Raw genomic sequence first — 25,656 nt, 5'->3', positions numbered from 1 at the left:
GCAAGATACAAAATACAATGACTTCAGTCCTAATAAGTCCTAATACAAAACACAGTATGATTTGATATTGGGGCAGTTCAAGAGCAGATAACAGTGTTGATAGTTACATCCGGGTGGGATACGAGTGCAGGTGAAATACAAGATACTACAAATTGGGTTAAATGTAGGATTATTTACAGTAAAATAGGGAGCAGATCAGTAGAAGTTAAAGTAATTTAAAGGCAGAGTGCTGCATTGTCCACAAGGGGAAAATGGACTTTTCCAGGTGTTGTCTGAAGAGGTGTGTCTGGAGGAGGCTCCAAAAGGTGGTCAGAGACTGGGCAGTCCTGACTTCCATAGGAAGGTCATTCCACCACTGCGGTGCGAGGGTGAAGGAGTGGGCTCTGGAGGCAGGGGAGCGGAGAGGAGGTACAGCCAGTCTTCTAGTGCAGGCGGAGCAGAGAGGTCAGGTGGGTGTGTAGGGAGAGATGGGGGTCTGGAGGTAGCTGGGTGTAGTCTGGTCAAGGCTTTGGTAGATGAGAACAAGAGTCTTGAACTGGGTGCAGGCGGTCTAGTAGGGAAAGTACCAGGGCCTGGACAAGGAGTTGCATGGAGTAGTTGGTGAGGATGGGTCAGATTCTTTGTATATTGCTCAGGAAGAAACGGCAGGTGCTTGCTAGCGTAGAGATGTGTTGGAGAGTAGGAGAGGCAGGGGTCCAGGATATATTACTGGATTATTGTGCTGATTGGGCACTGTGGCGTGGATTACATCAATATATTTTGTGATAATTGTGCAGTGTACATGAAATCCAAGAATAAAGGAGGGAGGCTGTTGATGGTTGTCTCACGATATATGCCCTGAAATTGTAGCTTTCCTTGCTTTAAAGTGCTGTTTTTTTTTTTTAATAATAAAAGGTCAATCACGCTATGCCCTTATAAAAGTTCCCCAATAGTACACACATAACAAAATGTAATAAAACACAGTGAGAGCATGGCAGAACTACCTGTCTTTCAGCAGTCTGGATTTTAAAACAGGAAAGCGTTACCCCTCTATAATGAATTCCTGGAGTGTCAATCTCCTCTTCCACATGCTATGCTCCTGAGAGGTGAGAAGAACCTGCTTCTGATCACAATTTTGCTAAGCCATTTTCACGTTCGCTTTTCTTAAACGTTTAATCTTTACTTAAAATTGATTTTAAAGCCTTAGTAACAGCCCCTTTAATTCCTCTGAAATACACAGATTGACAGCTCATTCTCTCGCCTCCAGATTCCTACTGTACAGTTTATACAAAGATTTTCAAAGCTCCTCCCACACCGAGTGCTGACCCTGAAACTCCAAGCAGCTCAGTTACTGTGCAGGGGGGAGTTTATAACTCACTGCGTGCAGACTGGGAAGAGAGGAATCAACACACAGCAAGAGGTGCTTCTGTGATTGACTCGTAGCACACAGCGCCACTGAGTGTCCAAATGTCGTAGTTGCTAGGATGGTCAATTATGAGATTTCTTTCTGCGCACAAAGTACTTCATATTTGCATGTCAAAAAATAGCTGATATCTATCACATTTATTAGTTTTTTTTTTTTTTTTTAAGTACTTTTTAAAAGCTGCTACAGGAATTTCCCTTATAAAAGTTTTCCACAGTAAATTTGCACAGTACTTTTGCAGCCCCCCCCCCCCCCCCCCCCCCCCCCCCCCCCCCCCCCCCCCCCCCCCCCCCCCCCCCCCCCCATTCTATTTTCTATTTTAACCATGTTTTTTAATATGTTTTACTAAACCTCTCTGGACTTTACAATGCTATACAGGGGTCAGCATGACTACAAACTATCACAGAAATATAACAACAGTGAAACTGTATTGATTTTCATTCTGATACAAAGATACATACATGACAGCTCTTTGCCAAGTGTTATTTATTCTTTATTATTGTATTACACACTGTATTCACACAGAAGAAGGAAAGCACCACAGTGTACAAATGCGTATGATATTCAATCACCAACAGCAGGCACATGCTCTGTACAGGAATGAATCTGAGTGACTGCCATGTGATGAGCCCCTGACAGGTGAGACAGTCCAGGAGAGATAGACTGGACAGCAGCGGGCTGGTTTATCTGCCCGACAAATGTTGCTCTGCCTTCGGGAGGGGATGTAGAATTTTAGGTCCAATATTTGAACAGGGGTTAATTAATTAATAATTCCATTCCGGTTCTGTCTCACACATGGCAGTTTTGAAAGAAGCACATAAATGCATATTGTTTTGTAATGTTATCTAGTCCTGTACTAGTTAAAGTATCAGGCAGGGTGCCTCAGCTGTTGCATAGAGCCTGGCAGTCAATAGATGAATGGCATAACCTGTGTTTATTAAGATCAGATTTTAACTGCAGAGTATCAGGGCTGACTGCTCAAGGGCTGACAAAGTGTGCATGTTTCAGATTCCTATTTGAGTTTTGCTGTGGGTTCCTTCTGTGTGGGTCTGTCTCATCCCAGGTCCTCTCCAACACTTCCCTATCCAGTCCATCTCCCCTAGACCAAGACACATTCTGAATTTGACACGCAGTTTAAAAAGAAAGGCACTGTTTCAGCTGTTAACACTGGGGAATGATCAACGTCCCTAGGCACTGTTTCAGCTGTTAACACTGGGGAATGATCAACGTCCCTAGGCACTGTTTCAGCTGTTAACACTGGGGAATGATCAACGTCCCTAGGTACTGTTTCAGCTGTTAACACTGGGGAATGATCAACGTCCCTAGGCACTGTTTTTGGGCGAGCAGTGTCAGAGGGTGTCAGATTTTCTCATGTCAGCTCAAATCGGACACGCAGTCAAGTCATGAAAGAGATGATGATCAAAATCGACTGGTGCTACAACTCACCGATCGCGAGCAGCACAAATAAAATCGATCATCTAATAAACGATGCAGATCACCAAGAGTTACACTTGAGACTGTAATAGGCTGATAAAAACACAGGTCCACACTGATCTCCACATCGCAGCCTGGCACTGTACTGACTTCAATAACTGTTTCTCGTATTACTTACGGCATGCTTGGATAAAGCCTTAAACCATACTTTGGGCTCATGTAGTTGAGTCAGTGGTTTGTAACTCAGCCCTATACTCCGCTGTAATCTGAATTTCCCAATGGTCACTCTAGTTAGATTACTGGTTATAACTTCATGTAAAGGGTGACTCCTCCCTAGCTTTTAAAAGGAACTTACAGTTATTTTGTAGTAAATGTAATGGATCAAAAAATTAGCAGGGAGCCAGGTTGGAGAAGAAGAAAGGCTCTTCACCTGTGATCAGTGGCTTTGCACTGGCACACGTTCCCTGCACAGCCGCAGCAGGAGGAGCACCAAGCTTGTTTCTGCTGTGGGGGTTTGGCATCTCTGCATTGTTTGAAGTGGGTGTGCCCCTTAAAGCAATCATTATTGTCTGGCTTCTAGTTAATAAGAATCCCATTCATGCAAATAAAAGCATTAGTTCTGTCTCTGATCACATGAGACAGGCCTGGCTAGGTTTTGCTCTTTTCATCCGATTTTTGCATTCGCCTTCACAATGGAAATGAGGTCGGGGCACACAGGGTGTAACCCTATAACACATTCTGTGGTTGGTGGCGGTACCAGATCAGCTCTCTCCTTATCTACCGCAGTACAGAGACCAAATACTCTCACAATACTGGGTCTCAACTCGCTTGCAAAAATATCTGCAGCCAAGGAGGTCACCTCTCTGGGAAGTGTATTTTAAGTTCCTTTAACAATGATTTTCATATGAACTAAAATGTTTAAAATGATAATTTCATATGAAGTAAAAAATCAACAAATGATATATTTAGAAATTACACTACACATTTAAAATATATAGCTTTACAATACATACTTATATTTTAAATATATCAAACATATATGGAATATATATTTTTTTTGTTTTTCATTTTTCCATGTAGTCCAGTTGTTTTGAAATGTATTCATTTTCTACACTAACTATTCACCTCTAGCACGGGGTGTTTGCAACAAAGACAGCGCTCAAGAAATTCACAGGAGCATGTGTAACCAGATGGGTTTTGAATTTGGCTTGCTTTATCGAGTTATTTGTGTTCACCTCTGTGTGTAAATCAAGGTTTTGACCAGTCCATCCTCTTTAGGACATTTTTAGGACACTGTTCTGTTCAGGGCGGTTTTAGCTTGGAGCCATATTTTCAATGTGTTTCCTGCTCCTTTCTTTTTGGAAAGAAAACCAAAAACGTTAATGTTTCAAAATGAAAAAAAAAAACAAAACACATTAAAATAACTGGACAAATATTACTTAAGAAGTGTTTGGTTCTAGTGTTATAAAATGAACAGGTGTTTTACCTCTATAAGTTTTCTATTTTCGAAAGATTTAAACGCGTGTTAGACCTATCAGAAAGGCAGTAGGACAAGCTGCAAAAACAGCTTGAATTCGGCACTCATCATCTCCAATGTATTTTGGAGGTATATCTCCTAGATATTTAACGTTTTGAGCAGGGAGGTCAATTAAAACGTGTTAACCTTTTCAAGAACCCCTGCATTCTTAATGCAATGCATTATACGCACAGTACACAGAAGACAACTGAAGAAATAGCAATCACTGGCATGCATTATTTGTAAAATACATTTAATCCTAAATATATGGAAAATAAACAAAAAACAACAAACAAAAAATCAAGGAGCTTGGTTTTTTAGATGGCAGATTGGGTTTGTTCTGAAGATCTCTGGGTTTTTTGGGGGGGTGTTTTTTTACATTTGTGTTTTAAAGCACATGCTGGATCTCTATGTGAGAATGGAAATAGCACAAAGAATTAGGACAAGGTAAAACTGACACCTGCAAGAGGCCGGTGACCGTTCACTAGAGAGGGCTATGGTAGAAATGGGATGCTTTCGCTAGAATAGGGATTAGGTAGTGGCAAAGCGCCGCCTTGGACATCCTCCGATAATCAAGCTGGAACGGGAAGCCAGTGGTTTCATGCAGTGCAGAGCGCGATTAGCTCAGTGGTTAGAGTTCAGGGCCGCAGTGCAGATGGAGGTTCAAGCACTGATACACCCACAGTCTAGTCACAAGGAGAATAAAGGGAGTTTATTCAAAACCAACCCAGCCGGACTAAAATCCATGCTCTTTTTAATTTTTTTAATAACACAGTACCAGAAAAAATACTAAAAAAAAACAAAAAAAACCCAGCTTACATTTTTTACATTACAATTTTAGATAGCTGTATACGTTACAGTCTTGAATATGCATAGATTCTATGTGTTAATGAGCCAGGCTTGCCATCGATGAATTTAACAACCACACAACAAACTGATTTAGGTACATTTTTTTTTTTTTTTTTTTTCCTGTATATCAGCTACACACACGCAACAAAGGCTGCAATGCCATCCCAATCCACAAGGGTGCGCTTCTGTATAAAAGTGACCTAATACTATAGCACTGCCTAGGGGTTCAAAACAACACTGCTGGTGTCTGTTTTTGATAGTGTACAATATCTATTGCAAAGGCTTGCACGTTTTGATACTGATGGCAGGTTTCTTTCCAGCATACATTTTGCTGGCGCAAGATCCTCAGAAACCCCAGGTGACCCTACAAGCTTGCCTGACTGTATATCCCCATCTCCTTCACACACACATGCTGCTTGCTTGAATCCCGCATGCGCTCAATTTCTTTAAGGACTTCCATCACAGAGGCTGCATTGCTGCTTCTATAAGCTCAACAAAGCTACAGTGGCTCTATAGATTACATTTAACACAGAACAACTGAATGCACGAGGCAAGAATCAGGGACCAGAACCAAGAAGCAGGGCAGCATTGCATCAGCTCAGCCTGGACCAACTTCAGCGAGATTCAGTTTCCTCATTCCTAATGGATGTGGGGATACTTCACCAAGTCCCCCGCTGACCAGGCAGCACGTTCTGCAAACAGATACTTCTAATGAGGGTTTAGAAATGGGATTAATGTACCATGATAAACAGCATGGGTTCAGTGTGGATTACCTAACCTTGTGATGCATTTTAAACCCCCAAATCAAACTTCTTTTAAAACCCTAAACATACAGATTAAAAAAAAAAAAGAAAAACTATAAAGAAATATAATAAAGAGGTCATACTGTGGGTTTCTTGGACTCCTGCATTGAGCAATACCCAGCTGGTAACACGAGAAAGGCTACAAATTAACAAAGCTTTACAATTGGGATTTTTACTTGTTGAATTAGTAAGATTGAAAACTAAGAGCAAGCGGCAAACTGTTCCAAAATAAAAGAAAGCAAACACTTTTCTTAGGTTGTTCTATGGCATGTAAAGGAAGGACACCCGTCGTCTTCTTCAGGTTTAGTAGACAGAGCTGTTGCGGATTCCACAGCACAGGATCATGCTGAAAATCATCTCGAAGATCTGAAAGCATGAAAACAGAGACAGTAAGAAGAGCGTTAGTAGAAAAGCAGTAGGGCACTGACGGAAAGAAGACTCCCATTGCATAGCAGTATGATCCATCCCTGGCTTTACGACAAGTTTAATAAGACACCTGAGCTTGTTGGCTATACACTGTTGCTAATCAAGCTCATAGTAAACCTGGAATAAGTGAAATTACTATGCAATAGGAGTCTGCTTTCCATGCCTGTACTGCCCTGTCAACAACACCCTTACACAAGTTTCCTTATCATCATACATACTTACCATGATAACTGCCACAACCAATGCAGCGATCCCGATTAGGTAGAGCTTTGTGGTGAAGAGTTCATCAATACGTCCGTGACAGCTCTGTACAATGACGAGAATGACAAACAACATCAGCCACCTCTTATTGGTGTGTTAGCTGGCTCTTTAGGGGCACACGTGACGTTCAGCCCTGCTAATGGGTTTCAGAAAGAAAGCCTGGTAAATATTAGTCTTCAGAAGACTTTACTGTTAAAATGCAATGAAACTAACAGCAAAAAAGAAAGAAGCAGTGTTCTTTAATCTAGAAAAAAAACAAATTGTTTAATGTTTTTTTTATTTTTTTTTGCTAGTATTTTAGTGAGTTTTTGAGCTTGAAGTTAAGTTTTCAGCATGGCTCCTAACCCTATTAATACCAGAGAAAGTTTTCTGCGACATCACAACAACACAAGCTTTTATTTAAGTAGTTTGACACACTCTACAATCAATATTTCTTCACCAAATGTTTTTATTATTATTATTTTTTAATCCTATGTTTTGGCTGCAAACTGCTGCTTCCTGTTTTGAGGACAGTCAAGTTAGATTTGCCCATAATCAGAGCAGAGGAATTTCACGTCGGCTATGAAGCCACTTTATCATCACTCTGGGTGAGGAAAACACACCAAGAAATGCATCATTTTTAAGGCTTGAGTTTCTTATTTTATATTGAGGCGTCAGAAAAACATCTGAAGGGCTGTATTTGTGGACTGAATAACAGTCACATTTAGACTTCTGTGGGTAACACAATTAGAATAAGTTACCATAATCAAAATAGAAAATGTCAGTAATTGTAGATGCCAGTTAAAAACGCTTCAAAAAGGACAAAAAGGTTGAGAAAACTTACGATCTGTGTGAGCTGGTTCAGAAATGTGTCCGATTTGGGACACAGTCCTTTTGACAGCAAGATTGTTTGCGTCACTTTATTTGTACCACAGCATTGCAACTGAAAAAAACAGAATACAAGTTAAGACAGTGGTGGATGTACCATGCCTCCCTCCTCAATTGACTGGAACTTCGCCTGTATTACAGCTCCTCCCCGCTATAACGCCACAGCGGGGACCCAGAGCTACTGTTTGTGTCCAGTCTGATAACCAGATGGAAAGTGCTGGTGGGATAGTATTAAGGGGAAAATGGGAGCCACACTCACACTGCATTATAACAGGTTCTGATGATTAAAGGGCTGCCTTATGAAGGGGGAACCCTGCATTTCGTCGGGTATGTTTCAGTGCAGAATCTCAGTTACCGTTTCATGGAAGACCTTCAGAACACCCTCTGCTTTCTCCTTTTTCCCTGAAAGGGGGTCTCCAAGCAATGGAGGCAAAGTGGCCGAGGTGTAAGCGCTGTCGTAGAATGCCTTCATTTCCTGAGTGACCTGGAAATGCAATAAAAAAAAGAACAAGCACGTCAGCAATGTGAACACACCCTGAGGCCGCTGTGAACTACAAACCAGTGAACAAGCACGTCAGCAATGTGAACACACCCTGAGGCCGCTGTGAACTACAAACCAGTGAACAAGCACGTCAGCAATGTGAACACACCCTGAGGCCGCTGTGAACTACAAACCAGTGAACAAGCACGTCAGCAATGTGAACACACCCTGAGGCCGCTGTGAACTACAAACCAGTGCACAAGCACGTCAGCAATGTGAACACAACCTGAGGCCGCTGTGAACTACAAACCAGTGCACAAGCACGTCAGCAATGTGAACACACCCTGAGGCCGCTGTGAACTACAAACCAGTGCACAAGCACGTCAGCAATGTGAACACACCCTGAGGCCGCTGTGAACTACAAACCAGTGCACAAGCATGTCAGCATCACCTAGACTGCATTCACCTGCAGGTAAAGACTGGGTACAAAACCAATTTGCTTCTGTTCATGCGTTCCCCCTGTAATGAACTGACATCTCAGCCCTGTGAACTGGAACTAGGAGGAGATTCATTACACCGTGTTTATTATGTCTGCAAAAAAAGGGTTATCACGTCGGATTGTGTGGGACACACATGTTAGGTTATCAAAGAGTCCCTTGAAGATTGCTGAATCAAAGCTTTGGAGACGAGAGGAATGTCAGGCTGTAATTCCCCTTGTCAGGCCACCAGGGGGCACTGTCGGTGCATGCAGGTGTCCGCTGCAGAGCCACACATTGGCGTCCTGCTATTCGGAGAGAAAAACAATACCTGATCCTTATTGATGAAGCCCCAGATTCCAGCAGCCACCTCACAGGCAAACAAGATCACCAGGCAGGCAAAGAACTGCAAGCAACAAGAAACAGACCTTTATTACTCATTACGGCAAACAAAGCACAGTTGAGAGATAGCACTAACTAACACCAGGAAAACCATTGTAGGAGAAAGCTTGGTTTACAGATAATACGAGGTAAAAAAAAAAGGAATATATATACATTCAGTGTACAGAAATAACATGATACAGCAACACTATAGCATGACAAGGTTGTTTCGAGGTACTGAAAACTTCTTCCTCCTCTTCTGAGACGACGCAGACTGAGGCAGTGTGGATGACAGTTTGAAGTGGTTTGCAACCCCGGCACAGACAACGCTGCTTGTTTTTGAGTTTTGAAAGACAACCCGAGGCTGCTAGGTTGCATTAACCATTTGAAATACTATGTCTTATTTAGCTTCACCTTTGCAATCTAGTTTCAATCAATAGAAGACAATTGGCAATGAAATAACATCAGCGCCCCGGATGAGAGGAAAACTCGTTTCCAGTCGCTGTGTAAAGCGCTCAGCGTGGAAGTGTGTTGCCACGACTGTACTCAGTGGTAAAGGTGAACCAAGGACAGCTTTTCCTGTTTTGAAATCAACACATTAAATGAATGGCTTTATTGAACACCTGCCGATAAATACTTCTTAAAGACGATAACGAGTATCAGCACAGCCCTAATGTCCATCAACTACCGTATTCAAGTCTGTTACACAGGGGAGGCCTCTTACCGTTCCCAGCAGGCACTGCGACTCCTGGATGGCGCCATAGCAACCAAGGAACCCGACGAACATCATGACAGCACCCACAGTGATCAGAATATACGCACCTGAGGGGGGGAAGAGAGAGAGAGAGAGAGAGAGAGGAGAGGGGAGAGAGAGAGGAGAGAGAGAGAGAGAGAGAGAGAGAGAGAGAGAGAGAGAGAGAGAGAGGGGGGAGGGGGGGGGGGGGGAGAGAGAGAGAGAGAGAGACACTTAGGGGCGCTTTCATATGTTTTATTATGTCATTCACTCACATATTTTCAATCTTTCAATAAAGAAAGAGCATTAGGGGTAATGAACTCTAGCTATCGCATTGTAAACAGGTATCCATAACTGCAAAAACGCTCAATGGGCTTGCTGCAGTAAAAATGATTTGAAGGGAGTAACGATAACAACATGTCTGACCATCAGAGACTCCTCAAACTCTAACCTCCATTTTAGCAGCAGAGAGACAGGGAAGTGGGAGCCAATCCCGAGAGGAGGAGGAAGAGGGCGTTGTAGGGGGGGCGTGTCACCATTAGGAAGACAAGCTAAGGTTCTGCTCTGTTTCCACATTCCCTCACTGCAAATATTCCGCTCTGAGGACTCTAATCAATATTCCTTATTAGGGCATGGGATTACAGAAGGCACAGGATGCTTTTTAAAGGGACGTCAAACTATTCAAACTTCTCCCCCTTGAAGCCCTTATGAATGACTCTAGAGGGGGCGCCAAGACTGAAGCAAATACTTCCTTTTGTTTGTAAATATTTTTTTTTCTTGAGAAGCGCACTCCGGTATCCATGGCAACACAGCACCAGGAAAGTCAGCACAAACCAGACAGTGAAGAAAAGAGAGAGGGATAAGCAAGGAGAGAGCAAGTTGGGGGGGGGGGGTGAGTCAATGACTGATAATGTCACTTTCTGTTCCCCAACACCACACAAAGCAGGATGCACGTTGCTTTCAGTTCCCCAACACCACACAAAGCAGGATGCACGTCGCTTTCAGTTCCCCAACACCACACAAAGCAGGATGCACATCACTTGCTGTTCCCCTAGCTCTGTTCTGAATAATAAAAGGTTATTATTCAGTTTTACTATTGCAACAAATTGTTGTACGAACGAAGTAGGTTCTTCCCCAGAGGAGCAGCCTGTCAGTGGAAGTCTAGAAACAGGATCCCTCTCCTGAACTGGCACAATGGAGGAACCCTTTTATCTCAAGCCTGCTAATCCCCTCTACATATACATATATTTTACTGTACCAGCACTATGGGTAGGAGCACAGCATGGGGTGTATGTTACTGATCTAAACAGAGACAGATCTTAATACTGCCATGTAATAATAATATATAGAGTTACAAAATAATAAAATGAAATAGGAAATCAGGGTGATTCTCTAGTGCTGTAAAATGCTCTAATAAAGCAGCTGTGGTTTATTCTGGCAGGACTATAGGGTGATCACTGAGGTTTCCAGCGGGGCGGTAGGGACTGCAAACGCAGCAGGATGGGAACAGCTGCCTGACTCGAGACAGTCGGACCCTTTACAAGGGGGGGGGGGGGGGGGGGTGCTTTTGAGATTCAAAGAAAGACAGGAAAGCCTGGGACAGGAAATGCCTCGGCACTCCCCTCCATGCCCTTCTGGGAACACTGTGGACTGCCCCTCGGCCGCTGCTAAATGAGGACCTCGCCGGCTCCCACATGGAAATTCCCAAACGCATGCCAGGAAGCAACTCTGAACTGTGAGTGAAATTTCTTCTCCTCTCTCTGGAGAAAAGAGAAATGTTTACAGTCCAGATCACACCCACCTCGAAACTCTGAATTCTCCTGGGCTTAAATAAAACTGACTCCTGGAGAGGGGCTGAATCATCAATTTACATTCCCTACGCTTCAAGAAATATTTTTATAAAGTTATAACATTAATATTTCAAATAATTATTTAGCGTATTTTTGAATAACTTTAAATAAATAAAAATGAGATATGGTAGCTGTACAGCTGTGCAGATTTCTTAAATCTGCATTCAAATCCAGCCGCATATTCTCTGTCACTGTCTGGCTCAAGCCCAGACAAAGCATCTCATTCCATTAACTGGGAGAATGGACTGCCTTCATGTCACGAAAAAAAACCTGATTGATTTAAAAATCCATGGAGCGACATTAACCGAATCATGGTGCAATTTTCTTAATTGTGAAACCACGAATCCAATTTGAGGCAGATCCCTTTCTTCCAGCACAGCGCCATCCATCAGCGTGACATTTATTAATCTGTCATGAGAAGCATACAGGAGCGCCGCACTAAGGAAGGGCCCGTCTCTCACTGGCTCGGGGGCGTGGCCAGCCCGTACATTCAAATCAGCTGTCGTTCCATTGGTCAGGGCCGAAGCGTGGGGCATGATGTCATGTCTACTGTCTCTGGGACTCATTCTACCTTTTTAGTGCAAAGGGTTTAGTCTTGAAGTTTTAACTACTTCCCTGTAGGATTGTTAAAAGAAACATGGTACTCACAATGACCCTTTGCACAGGCAAATAAAGTCTGTGAAACATTAGCAAAATAGCATGGGTATTATTATATACAAGAAAAAAAAAACTAAAACCCCTGCCAATCAAGCATCACTAGAACTGTTATCCAGAGTCTATCTAAACGCTGGTCCAAGGACTTTCTTGCAGCACTTGACATTATTAACTTCACGCGGTGGTTTCGTTCTTTGGAAATGCCGAAACGATTTACACCCCCACCATCCCTCACCACAGCCCCCCCTAAACAGAAACAGATGGGTATGCAATGCACATCGCAGTGCTAATGGAAAAACCACACGCTCAGGGGGGAATTCAAACACAAGCAGGAGGGGGCGAGGTGAGGCGACTCATTCCCGTCCCTGATTCATCGAGTCTCTTGCTCAGTCTGCATCAGAGTCTGGATTGCAGTTTGCAAGATGGATGTTCTGCTGCAGGCGGTGTTGCAAACAGTGCAGTGAACTGCAGCCCCCTTGCCTAAAAACAATAAGACAGGAGTGGCCGACCGTTCTGGGGGGGGGCAGGGAAGGTGAAACTAAGAAACACAGAGCTTCATTTTCAAACCTGGGTAGGTGGATTTTGAACACTCACTTTTTTGTACTTCAACTTGCAATGTGACTCGAGTAAAAGCTTCCCTTCTGCAAGAATAACACCCTAAAACCAGACAGGGATGAAGCCAGAAGCGTAACTGCAAATTCAATCTGGCAGAGTGGCTGGGCTTCAGTTCAAACCCCTGAGAGAGGCAAGGGGAGGCAAGGGGAAACTCAACTCCCTAAACACTGTTAGAATGGAGAGTTTTCTAAAAATAAAAATAAAAATTCTTCAGAAAAAAAAAAAAAAAAAAAAAAAAAAGGATTTATCATTCGCCTGCAAAGGAATCCAAAATTGTTATCACAAAACAAAAAAAAACACAAACTAAAAAAACATTAATACTAAACTGAAGTGCAACAGTGAAGGTAAACACGTTTTCTTCTTCAACAAAGAAATATATTAACAAGAAACACACACAAACAGGCACACACACACACACACATAGACACACACACACACACACACACACACACAAACAAACACACACACACACACACACATACACACAAACACACACACACACAGACACACACACAGACACACAGACAGACACACATAGACACACACACACACACACACACACACACAGACACATACTCGCACAGACACACACACACACACGCACACAGACACACACACAGACACACACACACAGGCACACACACACACACACAGACACACACACACACACACACACACACACACACACACACACACACACACACACACACACACACACACACACACACGCACACACACGCTTGTTACCAAATCGCCTGGACAGCGAAACACACAGTTGTTTGAGACTCTAGCTCTGGGAAATAAAGCCTGCTAGTTACATGTAACAGATTGAATTGTTCATTTCTCTCTCTCTTATACAAAATCCTACAAACCTGCCAGTCTTTCTGTGTTTGGAAGAATGGAGACACTGAGTTCTATTATGTGTTTAAAAAGAGAGGCCCAAGATGAAGACAGTCTTTGAAAGGGAAGGAGACGCCGTTTGGGGTGTGGATAGAATCTATTCAGCAATGTTTCCAGGCTCCTGGCCTCACCCGTTGGCCAAACCAACAGCTGGGATATGCCACAGCCCTTACTGCTTCATGAGCGAGCACAGAACCACCTTAACAAAAATCAAAGCTGTGCCTTACTGCACTGGCCACAGCCTCTAAAACACAACATGTCTGATTCTCAAAGAAAGCAATTCCTGTATTCCTGTGCACCAGCATTCACTATTCACCCAGAACTGCAAAACACACAGTGGTAGATCGCATAGCAAAACTATTAGAAACTTTGTCTAACAAACGCTTCGACTAAAACTCGGTCTCAATGCATGCAATGCTGACTTTATCAAAACAGCAGTCGCTGAGTTTACTGAATTCAGTTTATTTTAGTATTCCTAAATCCTATCAAGTCTAATTGCCCAGCTAAAGTGAATTAACGAGTTCAGAACAGAAGCACCTGCTTCCCATCACAGCCTGTTTAAACTAATGAGTCTGACAGTAAAACGAACCTCAACATGCAGGCCAATCAATAGGTCAGGCAAGAGAATACTGAACCAGTACAGATGTGGTTACTTCTCAATGCAAAACCGATACTAAATTCATCTGGGTTATAATGAAAAATGATCTTGACGCAACAAGTCCTTGTGTTCTCCTTATAAGTGCTTGCATTTGTTGTTAAAACCATTTTTAAAAGCATTATTATGCTATTATTACTAGTTAGTTACACTTAATAATTAATTAAATGACTAACAATCCAAAGCCCTCGGTTTGAAACTGACCTGCCCCTAGCTCAGGCTTCCTGCAGGTAAACTCTGAATGATGAGTAGCTCAAAGCATTTCTGCAATCTCACTACAGCCTTCTCCTCCACTGCCAGCATCCAGTGGGAGATGAGTTTAACAAACAGCGGTAACACAATCGAGTGTGGAAATCCATTCTTTTCTGCGCTGGGGAAGTCGGTGGATGAAATGCACTCTGTTTTACTTCGCAGTCTTTCAAAATCAGAGAGATGCTCTTTTAAAAGCCACTTATGTGGAGCAGACTGTGTATCATTTTCATATTGACCTCGATCAGCCCCTCTGCTTGGGAGGCGGGAATTAAAACGGTAACTAACTGTCTGTGTGCCTCAGTCCAGAAAGGTCCGTTGCATCTGCAATTGACTAACGCTTTTCCTGCTGGACTCCTTTCCTTTCCACAACTTATGTTTTACTGCCGCGTTTCTGTACACCCTCCTTCGACCAGTTTATGCATGAGAATTATATTCATGGAAAATAGATGTTTTCAGGAAGATTACATGTGCAGGTTTATTTCTTTCTTGTATACAGATTCCCCTGACAGACAAGCTTGTGCATCACATCCTTGTATTGCGTGTATTGTTTCAACTTCATTAAAAAGACTAAGTGCACACTCTGGGGGTAATTTGCAAAGGGATGCAACTCACATCCGCTAACGAAGATGGATATTTCCACCCCTCCTTCTCTTCCTTCTTCTTGCACTCAGAGGTGGTCTCACATCTACAATTTCCACTGCTCGTTTTTTCCAATAGTAAGAAAACTATTGCTGCATGACCAGGCCCAGCTGGAACAGCAACTTAGCTGAAATAAGCAACAAAAAACAAAAAGCAAGAGTCCAGCTCTTGATTTATATAAATCCCTGCTTCCTGCTTCCTGCTTCCTGCTTCCTGCTTCCTGCTTCCATCAGCGCTATTTAGATGTTTCGGGTTACTGGATAACAACAACTTCCTCGACCGGTCAGAGGGTGGCAGGGTTAAAAAGGGAAGCGAAAACCAAAAGGTTTTAAAACAAGCAAACAAACCTCTAAAAACAAGCAAACAAATGCTGAACAATAGAGATGACTGCGTAAACAGGGCCTGAACAGGAAGGCTGGAGGTCATTTTCACAGAAAGATGTGCTGTTCCTTCAGTCTTGACAGCGTTACAGATAAGCACTCCTTCCTTCTTATCCAACGACCACTAGCTTGCCACGGATGGGACAGAACAGATCATCCTAACAGAAAAGCTGCAGCCTTCTACTGCAGCTGGAATCCTGGGCAATAACATGACACACCATTGGTTATTATCAAACCGCAGGGACCAGACCATACAATAAGAACAGAATGTTTATGCTACGAAAGTTTACAGATATGAATATTTACCGGAAGGAAAAGGTCGTAGGGTACAGTCAGGACAGAGGCACTGGAACAATTTTGAAAGTAGGGGTGCTGAAAGCCACTGAACAAAACTGTAATCCCTGCATATGATGAAAGCAATGCAAAGCTGCTGCCACATCGCCAGCATCCCTAGTTCCAGCGCCCTTGTTCAGGACCACTTGGGAGCTAGTTCTATTTTTACACATAAATGCTGCTACTAAAACGGGCTACTGGTGCGATAACGGTCATCGAATTGATCTTGTTCCCTTCTTTATTTTTTTACTACTTTTTATAATAAAAAATAATAAACACTTGAAGCTTAACTAAGAGTTTAAATGGCTTGCCTCCCACAAAGTCATTCCTTAAATGAAAGACAAAGAGTTGAGAAATTGTGTTTCTCTCGGCGCTCCAGTGCCACCGCTGCCCCTCCGTCATGCCTCTACCCTGCCCAGAGCTCATGATCTCGCCCCTCTGAACTAAAACTCAATGTTTGAAATGAGCACGACTGCTGCAGAGAATCAGCCCTGTCTGCAACAAGAAAACCATTCTTTCTTTAACACAGCTACACAGCTCTCTGGGGTCCCTGCGTTTCTCATAGCAGGGGACTCTTCTCAAATGTACTGCGGCCACATGTTAGTGCTTCTGTAGTCAAAATAATGCACACCATAGTAAATGTAATTCAGAATCAGACAGATTTACAAAACTTCAGTTAAGTTTTAGTTCATTAAACAACAGAAGCATTACTTACAAAATTTTATGAATTTTAGAAGAAAATCTGTAATGCGAGTTATACTTGCACACAAGATACAATGTTTGGTATGTATGTATGTATGTATGTATGTATGAATAGCTAGCACAATCTAGCTCAAACTGGACTGACCAAAGGCAATGTGAAAAGGTGTAGTATTTTACAGGGGGGGTATATTAAAGGGTTAATGCTAGGACTCCCTTTCAGTGGAGCGCTGCAGTGAGCACAGCAGGGACCAGACAGAGACAGAGACAACAAAGCACACACACAGACACAAACACACACACACACACACACACGCTTTATTCACCCGAAAAAAAAAAAAAAAAAACACATTCAAAATACCAGCATGTGGCTTGAATTGAATTCTGGAAAATTCCAAATTGAATAATTGTCTCTGTTTTGGCTCTAAATGCTTTAACAGGACAGTTTCTGTTCTGTTTACTGTAAAACATTTCTTAGCAGACCATGGCCAAGATGTTTAGCAGGGAGGAGCAATGAAAACATTTGAAATGAGAATGCAAGAGAGGGAGGGAGGAGAGACTGGGGAAGAGCCGGATTCTTAATTGTTGGCCCCTTTTTAGAGTCTGTGCGTCTCTGACTTTACAATACCTCTCCGTGCTTTGCCTCCCTTTCCTTTGCTTCATCACCATGCGGCTTCAGCTCACTACAGTAAACCTCACCTACTGCTGTAAAGAGAGCGCTTAGGAAAGCTGGCCTCACCACAGCTGCATTGTATATAAAGATATTGAGAATTAATGGACTAAGTGCAGGACATGTGTTTAAGACGGAGGTAAAGACATTTTTATCTAATAGGAGACTTCAGATGGAAGATACAACATCTTTCTGAATGCCCATGTGACCCATATTAGAACATTCCCCTTTCAATATGTCATTTCTTTAATATATGGGTTCTGTTACTTTACCAGGACTCCAATGGAAATAAGTCAATCTCTTGACTTTTTGGGTCCTCCTGGGTGTTAGGTCGACATGCTTATTTATTATGGTTTTTATGTACATTTTTGTTCTGTGTAAGAATTGTTTCACTGTTGATCTGTTTTACGTAGGTTTGATCTTTCTTCATTTTTTTCAATAACAATGTATGTGACTTTTACCAAAGAAAAACAAACAAAACTGGGCTGGTTACAATACTCTGCTCTATCACAGAGTTCAAGGATGAGCACACAGACCAAACTCATTGACCAGCACAGGCCTTGAATCTAATCCAACAGCTCAAACCAGCCACTGGCATGTCAATAGCAGCCTTTAAAGGGATTCTGACCTGGGAGCCTGTGTTAAATATGGTAGCAAAACCATTACTGTTTTTGACCTCCCTACTGCGTTTGTATTTTAAAAATTACAAGCAACACTTCCGTGCATGGGGCACAGTAACAGTAGCAGGGCATCGGCCAGGCTTACTTAAGGGTTTGTTCCAAATGCAAAGTCCACTAGCCTTTCAGCAAAGTGACGAGAACAAAAAACTGAAAAAAGAAAAATAGCAACATGAAACTGAACTGTAGATCTCCAACACCCTGTGCAATGTTGGAGAGAGCACAGGGCTGCTCCTGCAAAACACCTGCAGCCTGCATCATAGATGGGAATATAAAGCATGCATCTCTGTATATATTACAATTGGATTTGTATTGCTCTGACTTTGCTTGCATGCTGATCATTTCTTTTACTTACAAGCAGTTAGAATTGAGTCAGCAGATCAAAATACCTGCAGTAAACCTCCTGGCATTGTTTTGCATAAAGAAAGTTTTTGAACATGAACAGGGTTTGATTGACTCTCTGCACAGAACAACCTTTAGAAAAGTTTACCATGCTATCTGTTTGCAAGGTATTTTTGCAGTTTTGCACATTATACTATCCATTTACTACAATTTACCCTGGTTTGCCATGTTTATTACTAGGCTTTAGCATTTCTCGCTGTTCTTTACAGTGCTTACCGATGCTTTGCCATGCTTTCACTGTGTTTCATTACACTTTGCTATGTCTTCACCATGGTAGTCTTTTCTAAGTTCATGCATGTAAAGGATGCTCCTTACCAATATAGAAGGTGCTGGGAGCCGGCTTGTCATCCAGCTGTAATCCCATCAGCTCACTTGTCTGGGGGTCATGTCGGAGCCACAGGGACACTCCGAGGATCACTCCTCCAGCCAGCTAAACGCCAACCAGAAAACAACAAATTTTGTTATTTCATTGGAATAGCACAAGCTCCCAACACCCCCCACCCCCCCTCCCAGAGTTGTGTAAAGAGAGAGCTTGAAAAATATCCCTGCATAATTTCACACGTTTCTATTCGGAGACAGCGAGAATAAACAAGCGCAGATAGCAATGTAGTTTGACACCTCAGATCTACAGTGCTGGAGGCTGCCAGCAGTCTTATACTGCTTGCACACAGAAACATACAGACACTGAAGACTGTACTACTGTAATTAAAACAAGTATGGGTAGTGGAAGACTCACTGTGTGATGTTTTGATACATTAATAGCTAACAATGGTAAACGCAAACCACGTCATAAAACAGTGACTTGCTGACTGTGCGATCCATGTTCCAGGTCCTGCATTAAACTCTGGGGTCTGCTTATTATTCGTATTATTAGTTTATTTAGCAGACACCTTTATCCAAGGAGACTTACAGGGGCTTAACCTTTAGGCGCACAAGGTGAAGACATTCCACAGGCAGCACTGCCATGCAGATTCCCGATTCCCAATCAGAAGGAACTTCCCAATCTGAAGCAATCTGGGACGTGAGCTAGGCATGGATGAGCCTTGTGCTGATTGATCAAACTCTTTTTCACAGAGAGTCTTGATCCAAGCCTCGTTTACTTTATACCTCACAACTGCAGTGGGAAACCCTAATGGTAGCAACTGTACAATGGAAAATACCAATTCGTACAGATCCACATACAGATTAGGAAGACCTAACTCTAACCCTAACTTTACCCCCAACCCTGACCCTGACCCTATCTGAGCCCGGGATTTGAGATGGGGGAGCGATGAAAGACGGGGGTTGGGACCCCACCCTATCTCAAGCATTAACAGCGTCTAGTAAAGCAGCGCTTTTGAGAATATGTAACTAAGCAATATGCTGCCAGTTACAATGTTCTAAAGCTAAGTAGGTTTTATTTATGTATTATACATATAAATATATATAACTGATTACTGTGAAATTACAATTATAAATATATATATATATATATATATATATATATATATTTTTTTTTTTTTTTTTTTTTTTTTTAAAACCTTATATATCTTAATTACAGCACAATGTCGAACCGGGTCAAAACCTGAACATCTCAGCCAGGGAAGAACAGACAGACGCTGAATTGAGGATCAGATGATACCAGTATACTGTAAATGTCTACAATGTTTTTATTTTTTCTTTAGGAATGCTCTGGGGTTCTAAACAGAACACAAGACAGTGCTGAAGTCAGTCTCGTCAACTCAATAGCTCCATTGTTCTGTAATAGACTGTCAATAGCTGGCCTTGGAGTGGCGGTGATTTTGAGAGGGTTCCACAGCAGGCATCCCTTTAAGTTGTGTCTGCATGTGCACAGGAATGTAATCCTTTAGGTTTAACAAACCACAGCAACAAATGGGACGGGGGACGGGGGGGAGGGCACGGACAGTGACAGCATCTGTATAACAGCGCGGGCATGAGGAGCTGTCTGTGGGTTTCTTTGTAGTTCTATCAGAACGCCAGTGTCCCTGCATGTAAAACCTTCCGAAGTCATTGTGCACTTACTGTTAACCGACACCCTGTGTTTTCAGAGCCTTTTAGGAAAAATAAGAAAGGACCAGCAAGGCCTAGTTTGCAGTTGTTTTTTGTTTTATGAAAGTCGAGGTACAGACAATGGCACTGGAGGATTCACTTCTCCACGCTCTGCAAGCTGAGAACGCAACTCTACCCTGATCACCAGCATCCCCTGTCTGTTGCTGAGTTCCACGTCTCCCACAACCAGAGACTGAGAAGTACCTTTTTTTTTTTTTTTTGCGGTATATACTGGTATCCTTTGGTGGCTAAGATTCGTACCCAGGCCTGCAGCCTCCCCCACTTTGCACCTTAAAATGAACTTTGTTTTAAAGTCTGTTTGGATATTCGATATTCTATATTGGATAAATGATTAATCCTTCAGAACAAAACACCCACCAATACAGCTGAGGCGGGAGGCAGGATGATTGGCTTTACTTCAGAAAGCAGTGAACCCCTCAACACAACTCAACAAGCTGCAGGGGAGGCTGACAAGTGAATAAAGAAGACCCAGGCTGAAGCCACAGAAAACAGAGTCATACTCAAAACCAAGATGAAGAATGATATGAGGACAGGCTGCCAGGGTCAGGTAATCTTTTACTGCATTCTCCCCCTTGTTGTTATTATTATTATTATTATCAGTTTATTTAGCAGACACCTTTATCCAAGGCAACGTACAGAGACTAGGGTGTGTGAGCTATGCATCAGCTGCAGAGTCACTTACAGCAACGTCTCACCCCAAAGACGCAGCACAAGGAGGTTCAGTGACTCGCTCAGGGTCACACAGTGAGGCAGTGGCTGAGCTGGGATTTGAACTGGGGACCTCCTGGTTATAAGCCCTTTTTTTTAACCACTGGACCACAATCATCCAATTTGCACTGAGGAAAACACACAGAAAGTTACAGAAAGTTTAACCAGATGTTCTGTGTGGAAGGATTGGAAATTACTGTAGTGTGTATGTGAGTGAGTGAGTGAGTGAGTGAGTGAGTGAGTGAGTGCGTGAGTGCGTGAGTGAGTGAGTGAGTGGAAGGAAGGCTGGGGGAGGGGTGGGTGTAGAATTGTATTTGCCATTTATACAAAAGACCAAAGAGACCAAGAGTTTCCTCAGCATTGCTAACTTTCCTCTTACTCAATCTATCCTTGTGTGCGACTGCAAATTGGTCTACTTAGGCCATTCCAGCGGTGAGGTAGTCAGTTACTAAGCAAGGAGATAAATATTGTTGCAGCTGAAGGGAGACGCCCCTTAGCAACTGCATGGAGACAGAAGCTGGTGGAGTTTTCCTAACACACTAGAACACTGACAATCACTTTGTTTTTGATGCCCACTTATGAGGCAAGACCCTAGTTAGGCAACAGCTCCTTCCTCCCAGATAATGTAAGTTGTTTCCTGCTAGTTTTAATAATGTTACAGTTGTCACCCCAGAAATACCCCTCGCTCAGCTGTCAGATGGGTCAGTCTGCACCTAGCCCATCCTCTGGATATATATGTGTGTGTGTGCGAGTGTGTGTGTGTGTGTACATGTGTATAAATATCCCAACATATGTGACTTCTATACAGTTTCAGGATTTTTCTATTTAGAACTACAGTGTGCAGCTCAGGATCACAGACATTCTGTCTGCGATCACATTACCTTCCAAAAACACACAGCCGCCGGAACACACAGAATTGGGCAGCTAGCTTGGAATATGTATGTGGTCTCAAAAGCCAGAGACGAATTAGCAGAACACAGATCAAAACTTTTATTAACTGAATCCCTGTCCCTATCATGGAACTTCCCAAGCAGACCCTGGCTGGGACCATTGGCAGCTGCAGGCCCCAGCCTGTCAACGTCCACAGATATTTAAGAGGCATGTGTTGGCTTTATCAATGTGGGATATCCCAGGTTCAAGCCATACCACCTCATATAGTCAGAGCTGCAAACTAGGTATGAGTTTGCCTGAGCAATCAGTGTTAAAATGGATAACCTGTAATGGATACTTGAGGTCACCAGTAAGCAGTGTTGCAGGGTTAGTGGGACAATCTCAACCAGTAGAGGTCAGTGATCCTCATTTCTAGTCCAGGTCTCTTCACCCCAAACCATTTAACAGGTCCTTCAAAGGATCAAATAAATTATTTACAACCTTATTGGAATAAAGACATGCGCTGGGATTGCCCTTGAGAACTGGAGAGACACAGAGGCCCTGTGGCGTCACCAGGATGTTAAATAGAGATGCCTGCTATGGGGGTCTCAACAGAGGATCCTAGGGCTCTGTTCTCAAGAACAGGGGCGGTGCCCATGTTACCCTGAACTCATTCCAATAGCATGTTTTGAACAGGACTCTGACCCCCTCTCCCGATCCCTGAGCTGCAGTTACTATGTCCATCGCTACATCCAATGATGTTTCCTGTGTTTACTGAAAGGGGAGCATTAGGGGAGAAGCCATACTTAACTCATATCCCCCGGAAAAATAGATCAGTCTTTCCTTGTTACTTTTCTTTCTTTCTTTCTTTCTTTCTTTCTTTCTTTCTTTCTTTCTTTCTTTCTTTCTTTCTTTCTTTCTTTCTTTCCTGGATTGGTTAACAAGCTCCCCTTAAGTTCTTCATCCACTCAACCTTTATGTCAGACCCCAGTTAGTGTACCAAAACTCAATAAAACACAAATAAATTATTTCGAAGAGTGCCTTTTTAGTGCAGAGCTAGGAATGAGCATGTTGTCTAAGACAGAGCAGAGGGCCCCAGAGGCTGTCCGGTCTTTTATTGAGTGAATGCAACAGAATGGAGGACCAAGCCCAGGCTATCCTTTAATAAACTAGAGCCTGGCTCTGAGAGATCACAGTGTGTGTGTGTGTGTGTGTGTGTGTGTGTGTGTGACCCTGGGGCACTTCTCAGTGCTGTGCAAACTTGAAAAGTTGCTGGAGACACAAGGGCCAGTTCAAGTTCTCATGGAACAGACACACACAAAGAGGGCCTTTGTCTCAATTCATACAGCTATCAGGGAAACCACTCTTTGAAATGAACTCCGAAACCTGCTCTGGATGAGCAGGAGAGCCGCTGGGAATCGCGTAACAGTATAGTCTGCCCAGCAGTATAACAATACCAAGGAGGTCTGTTAGAAAAACAACAAATAAAGCCTTTCTCTTACAGCTTGAGAGTCATGTTTCGGATCAGTTTATCCAGATTTTTAGGAAAGACTCCAGTTCAAATAATATTTGAGTCACTTTTATAACGTGCCTTTTTTGGGTGGAAGGAACACAACAGGAAGGCTTTTTGTTTTGTTCAGAACAGCAGGCAGGCATCACCTTGGATCTGATCATCAGTGGGTGTTTGTGTGCTTCCAATCCAAACACTGTTTACACAGCTACATGCCACAGTTTGCAACATTATCTCTGCAAGTGAGTTTTGCAGAACACAATGGCAGAGCTTCCAACAGGCAGACGGTGAAAAACAAGAAAATCCAGCCCCTTCTAGATGTGATAAACACATACCTGAGGCCCCACGTTATCATTCAGGGAGCTGGCAACTCGTTTGTTTGCTATTTGTGCAAATTCTGCAGTTTTGGATACATTTCCTCTTACAATAAAAAAAAAACATTTGTGCAGCGCATACAGAACCAGTGACAGATCAGTTACTCAAAGAGGGTCTGCTTTAATTAAACAAACGCACGCACGCTCGCACGCACGCACACACACACACACACACACACACACACACACACACACACACACACACACACTACACACACACACACACACACTGACACCCCCTCTACACACACACACACAGACATCCCCTCCACAGACATCCCCTCCACGCACAGGCACACACACACACACACACACACACACACAACGCCCTCTACACCCACAGACAACCCCACCCAGTACTACACACACACACACACACACACACCACCCACTACACACACACACACACACACACACACAGACATCCCCTCCACAGACATCCCCTCCACGCACGCACACACACACACACACACACACATCCCCTCCACACACACACACACACACACACACACACACTGACACCCCCCTAAACACACACACACACACACACTGACACCCCCTCTACACACACACACACACACACACACACAGACATCCCCTCCACACACACACACACACACACACACACACACACACACACACCACACACACACACACACACACACACACACACACACACACACACACACACACACACACACACACACACACACACACACACACACCCCCTCCACACACACACACACACAACCCAGATCAAATAAACCACAAAAAAACCGCCCCTAAGAGAATACCAAAACACTACCGGAGGAATTAAAAAATCTTTTCCAGTGACACATCACGAACTAGCAGCGTTCCTGTAACCCTTTACTCAAATAAATACTGACTTTCTCTATATGCAGGCTTTCAAAAGGTACCAAGAAAATGTAAAACACCCAGCCCTGCTTCATCATAGGACAAACAAACTGCAATTATATATATTGAGCAGAGTCCCTTCTAGATGCGATTGCAGATGGGTTATCCCAGTCTCTACAATAAGAAAATGACAACTCACAGTGCTTTTCTTTGCACTGGCTGTATATCGTTATTCGTCCTGTCCCACACACACAGTGTGCTGCCGCATTAACTATTATTAAACTACGGTAGGTGCCCTTACAAAGCTGCCACGAAATGTTCCTGTCAGGACACTGTACTCTGACTGGTTCAGTCAATCAATCTGTATTTTATATAGCGCCTTTGAATAATCCTCTCCCAACACCGAAACCCTAAACCGAAGGTCAGTATCCTATGCTGGAGCCATCACACATCTAAAGTAGTTCATGGCAGCAAATAAGCGTTTTTGTTACTTTTTAAAAAAAGCGACCAGAGGTACTGACTTACTCATTTCGTGATCCTGGTCAGCACTGCACTACGGAAACCACGGGTTCAATTCCATGAAAACTCCACAGTGCTTGTGACGATAAAACACCACACAGAATACATGGTTTATTATTTAAACGACATATTAGCCTATAACACAATATACAAACATAACATATCCAGATTGTGCTCATGTTTCAAAAACGCACGACGCCCACCCACCCACCGCAACAACACGCTGGAGTTTCTCCCCAAATACTGCAAATTGAATAAACCCACTAAACACAGTAAAAGAGCTGCCTCTGTCCACAGCATGCAAACCTTAACTTTCGCGAACATGTCCCTTTTTATTAAGAGAGTGACATTAACTCATTTCATAGCGCAGTGGCTGTAAATTACGTCGCCGTTTC

At 43.0% G+C, this 25,656-nt stretch overlaps 1 protein-coding gene across 1 annotated transcript in view; it reads right to left on the bottom strand.

The window, feature by feature from the left end:
• Positions 1-1,871: 1,871 nt before the first annotated feature.
• Positions 1,872-25,656, bottom strand: part of LOC121295115 (CD81 antigen-like) — a 24,425-nt gene continuing 640 nt past the window's right edge. The window contains exons 2-8 of the mRNA XM_041219522.1: positions 18,671-18,785; positions 9,621-9,718; positions 8,847-8,921; positions 7,914-8,042; positions 7,515-7,613; positions 6,653-6,736; positions 1,872-6,370 (exon numbers count right to left, since the gene is read on the bottom strand). Of these exons, the coding sequence (XP_041075456.1) occupies positions 6,308-6,370; positions 6,653-6,736; positions 7,515-7,613; positions 7,914-8,042; positions 8,847-8,921; positions 9,621-9,718; positions 18,671-18,785 (663 nt within the window). The 3' untranslated portion in view covers positions 1,872-6,307. The remainder of the gene's footprint in view (positions 6,371-6,652; positions 6,737-7,514; positions 7,614-7,913; positions 8,043-8,846; positions 8,922-9,620; positions 9,719-18,670; positions 18,786-25,656) is intronic.

The sequence above is a fragment of the Polyodon spathula genome, chromosome 19 (assembly GCF_017654505.1).
Source record: "Polyodon spathula isolate WHYD16114869_AA chromosome 19, ASM1765450v1, whole genome shotgun sequence".
NCBI classification, from domain to species: domain Eukaryota; kingdom Metazoa; phylum Chordata; class Actinopteri; order Acipenseriformes; family Polyodontidae; genus Polyodon; species Polyodon spathula.
This window is presented reverse-complemented; position numbering and strand designations above follow the sequence as displayed.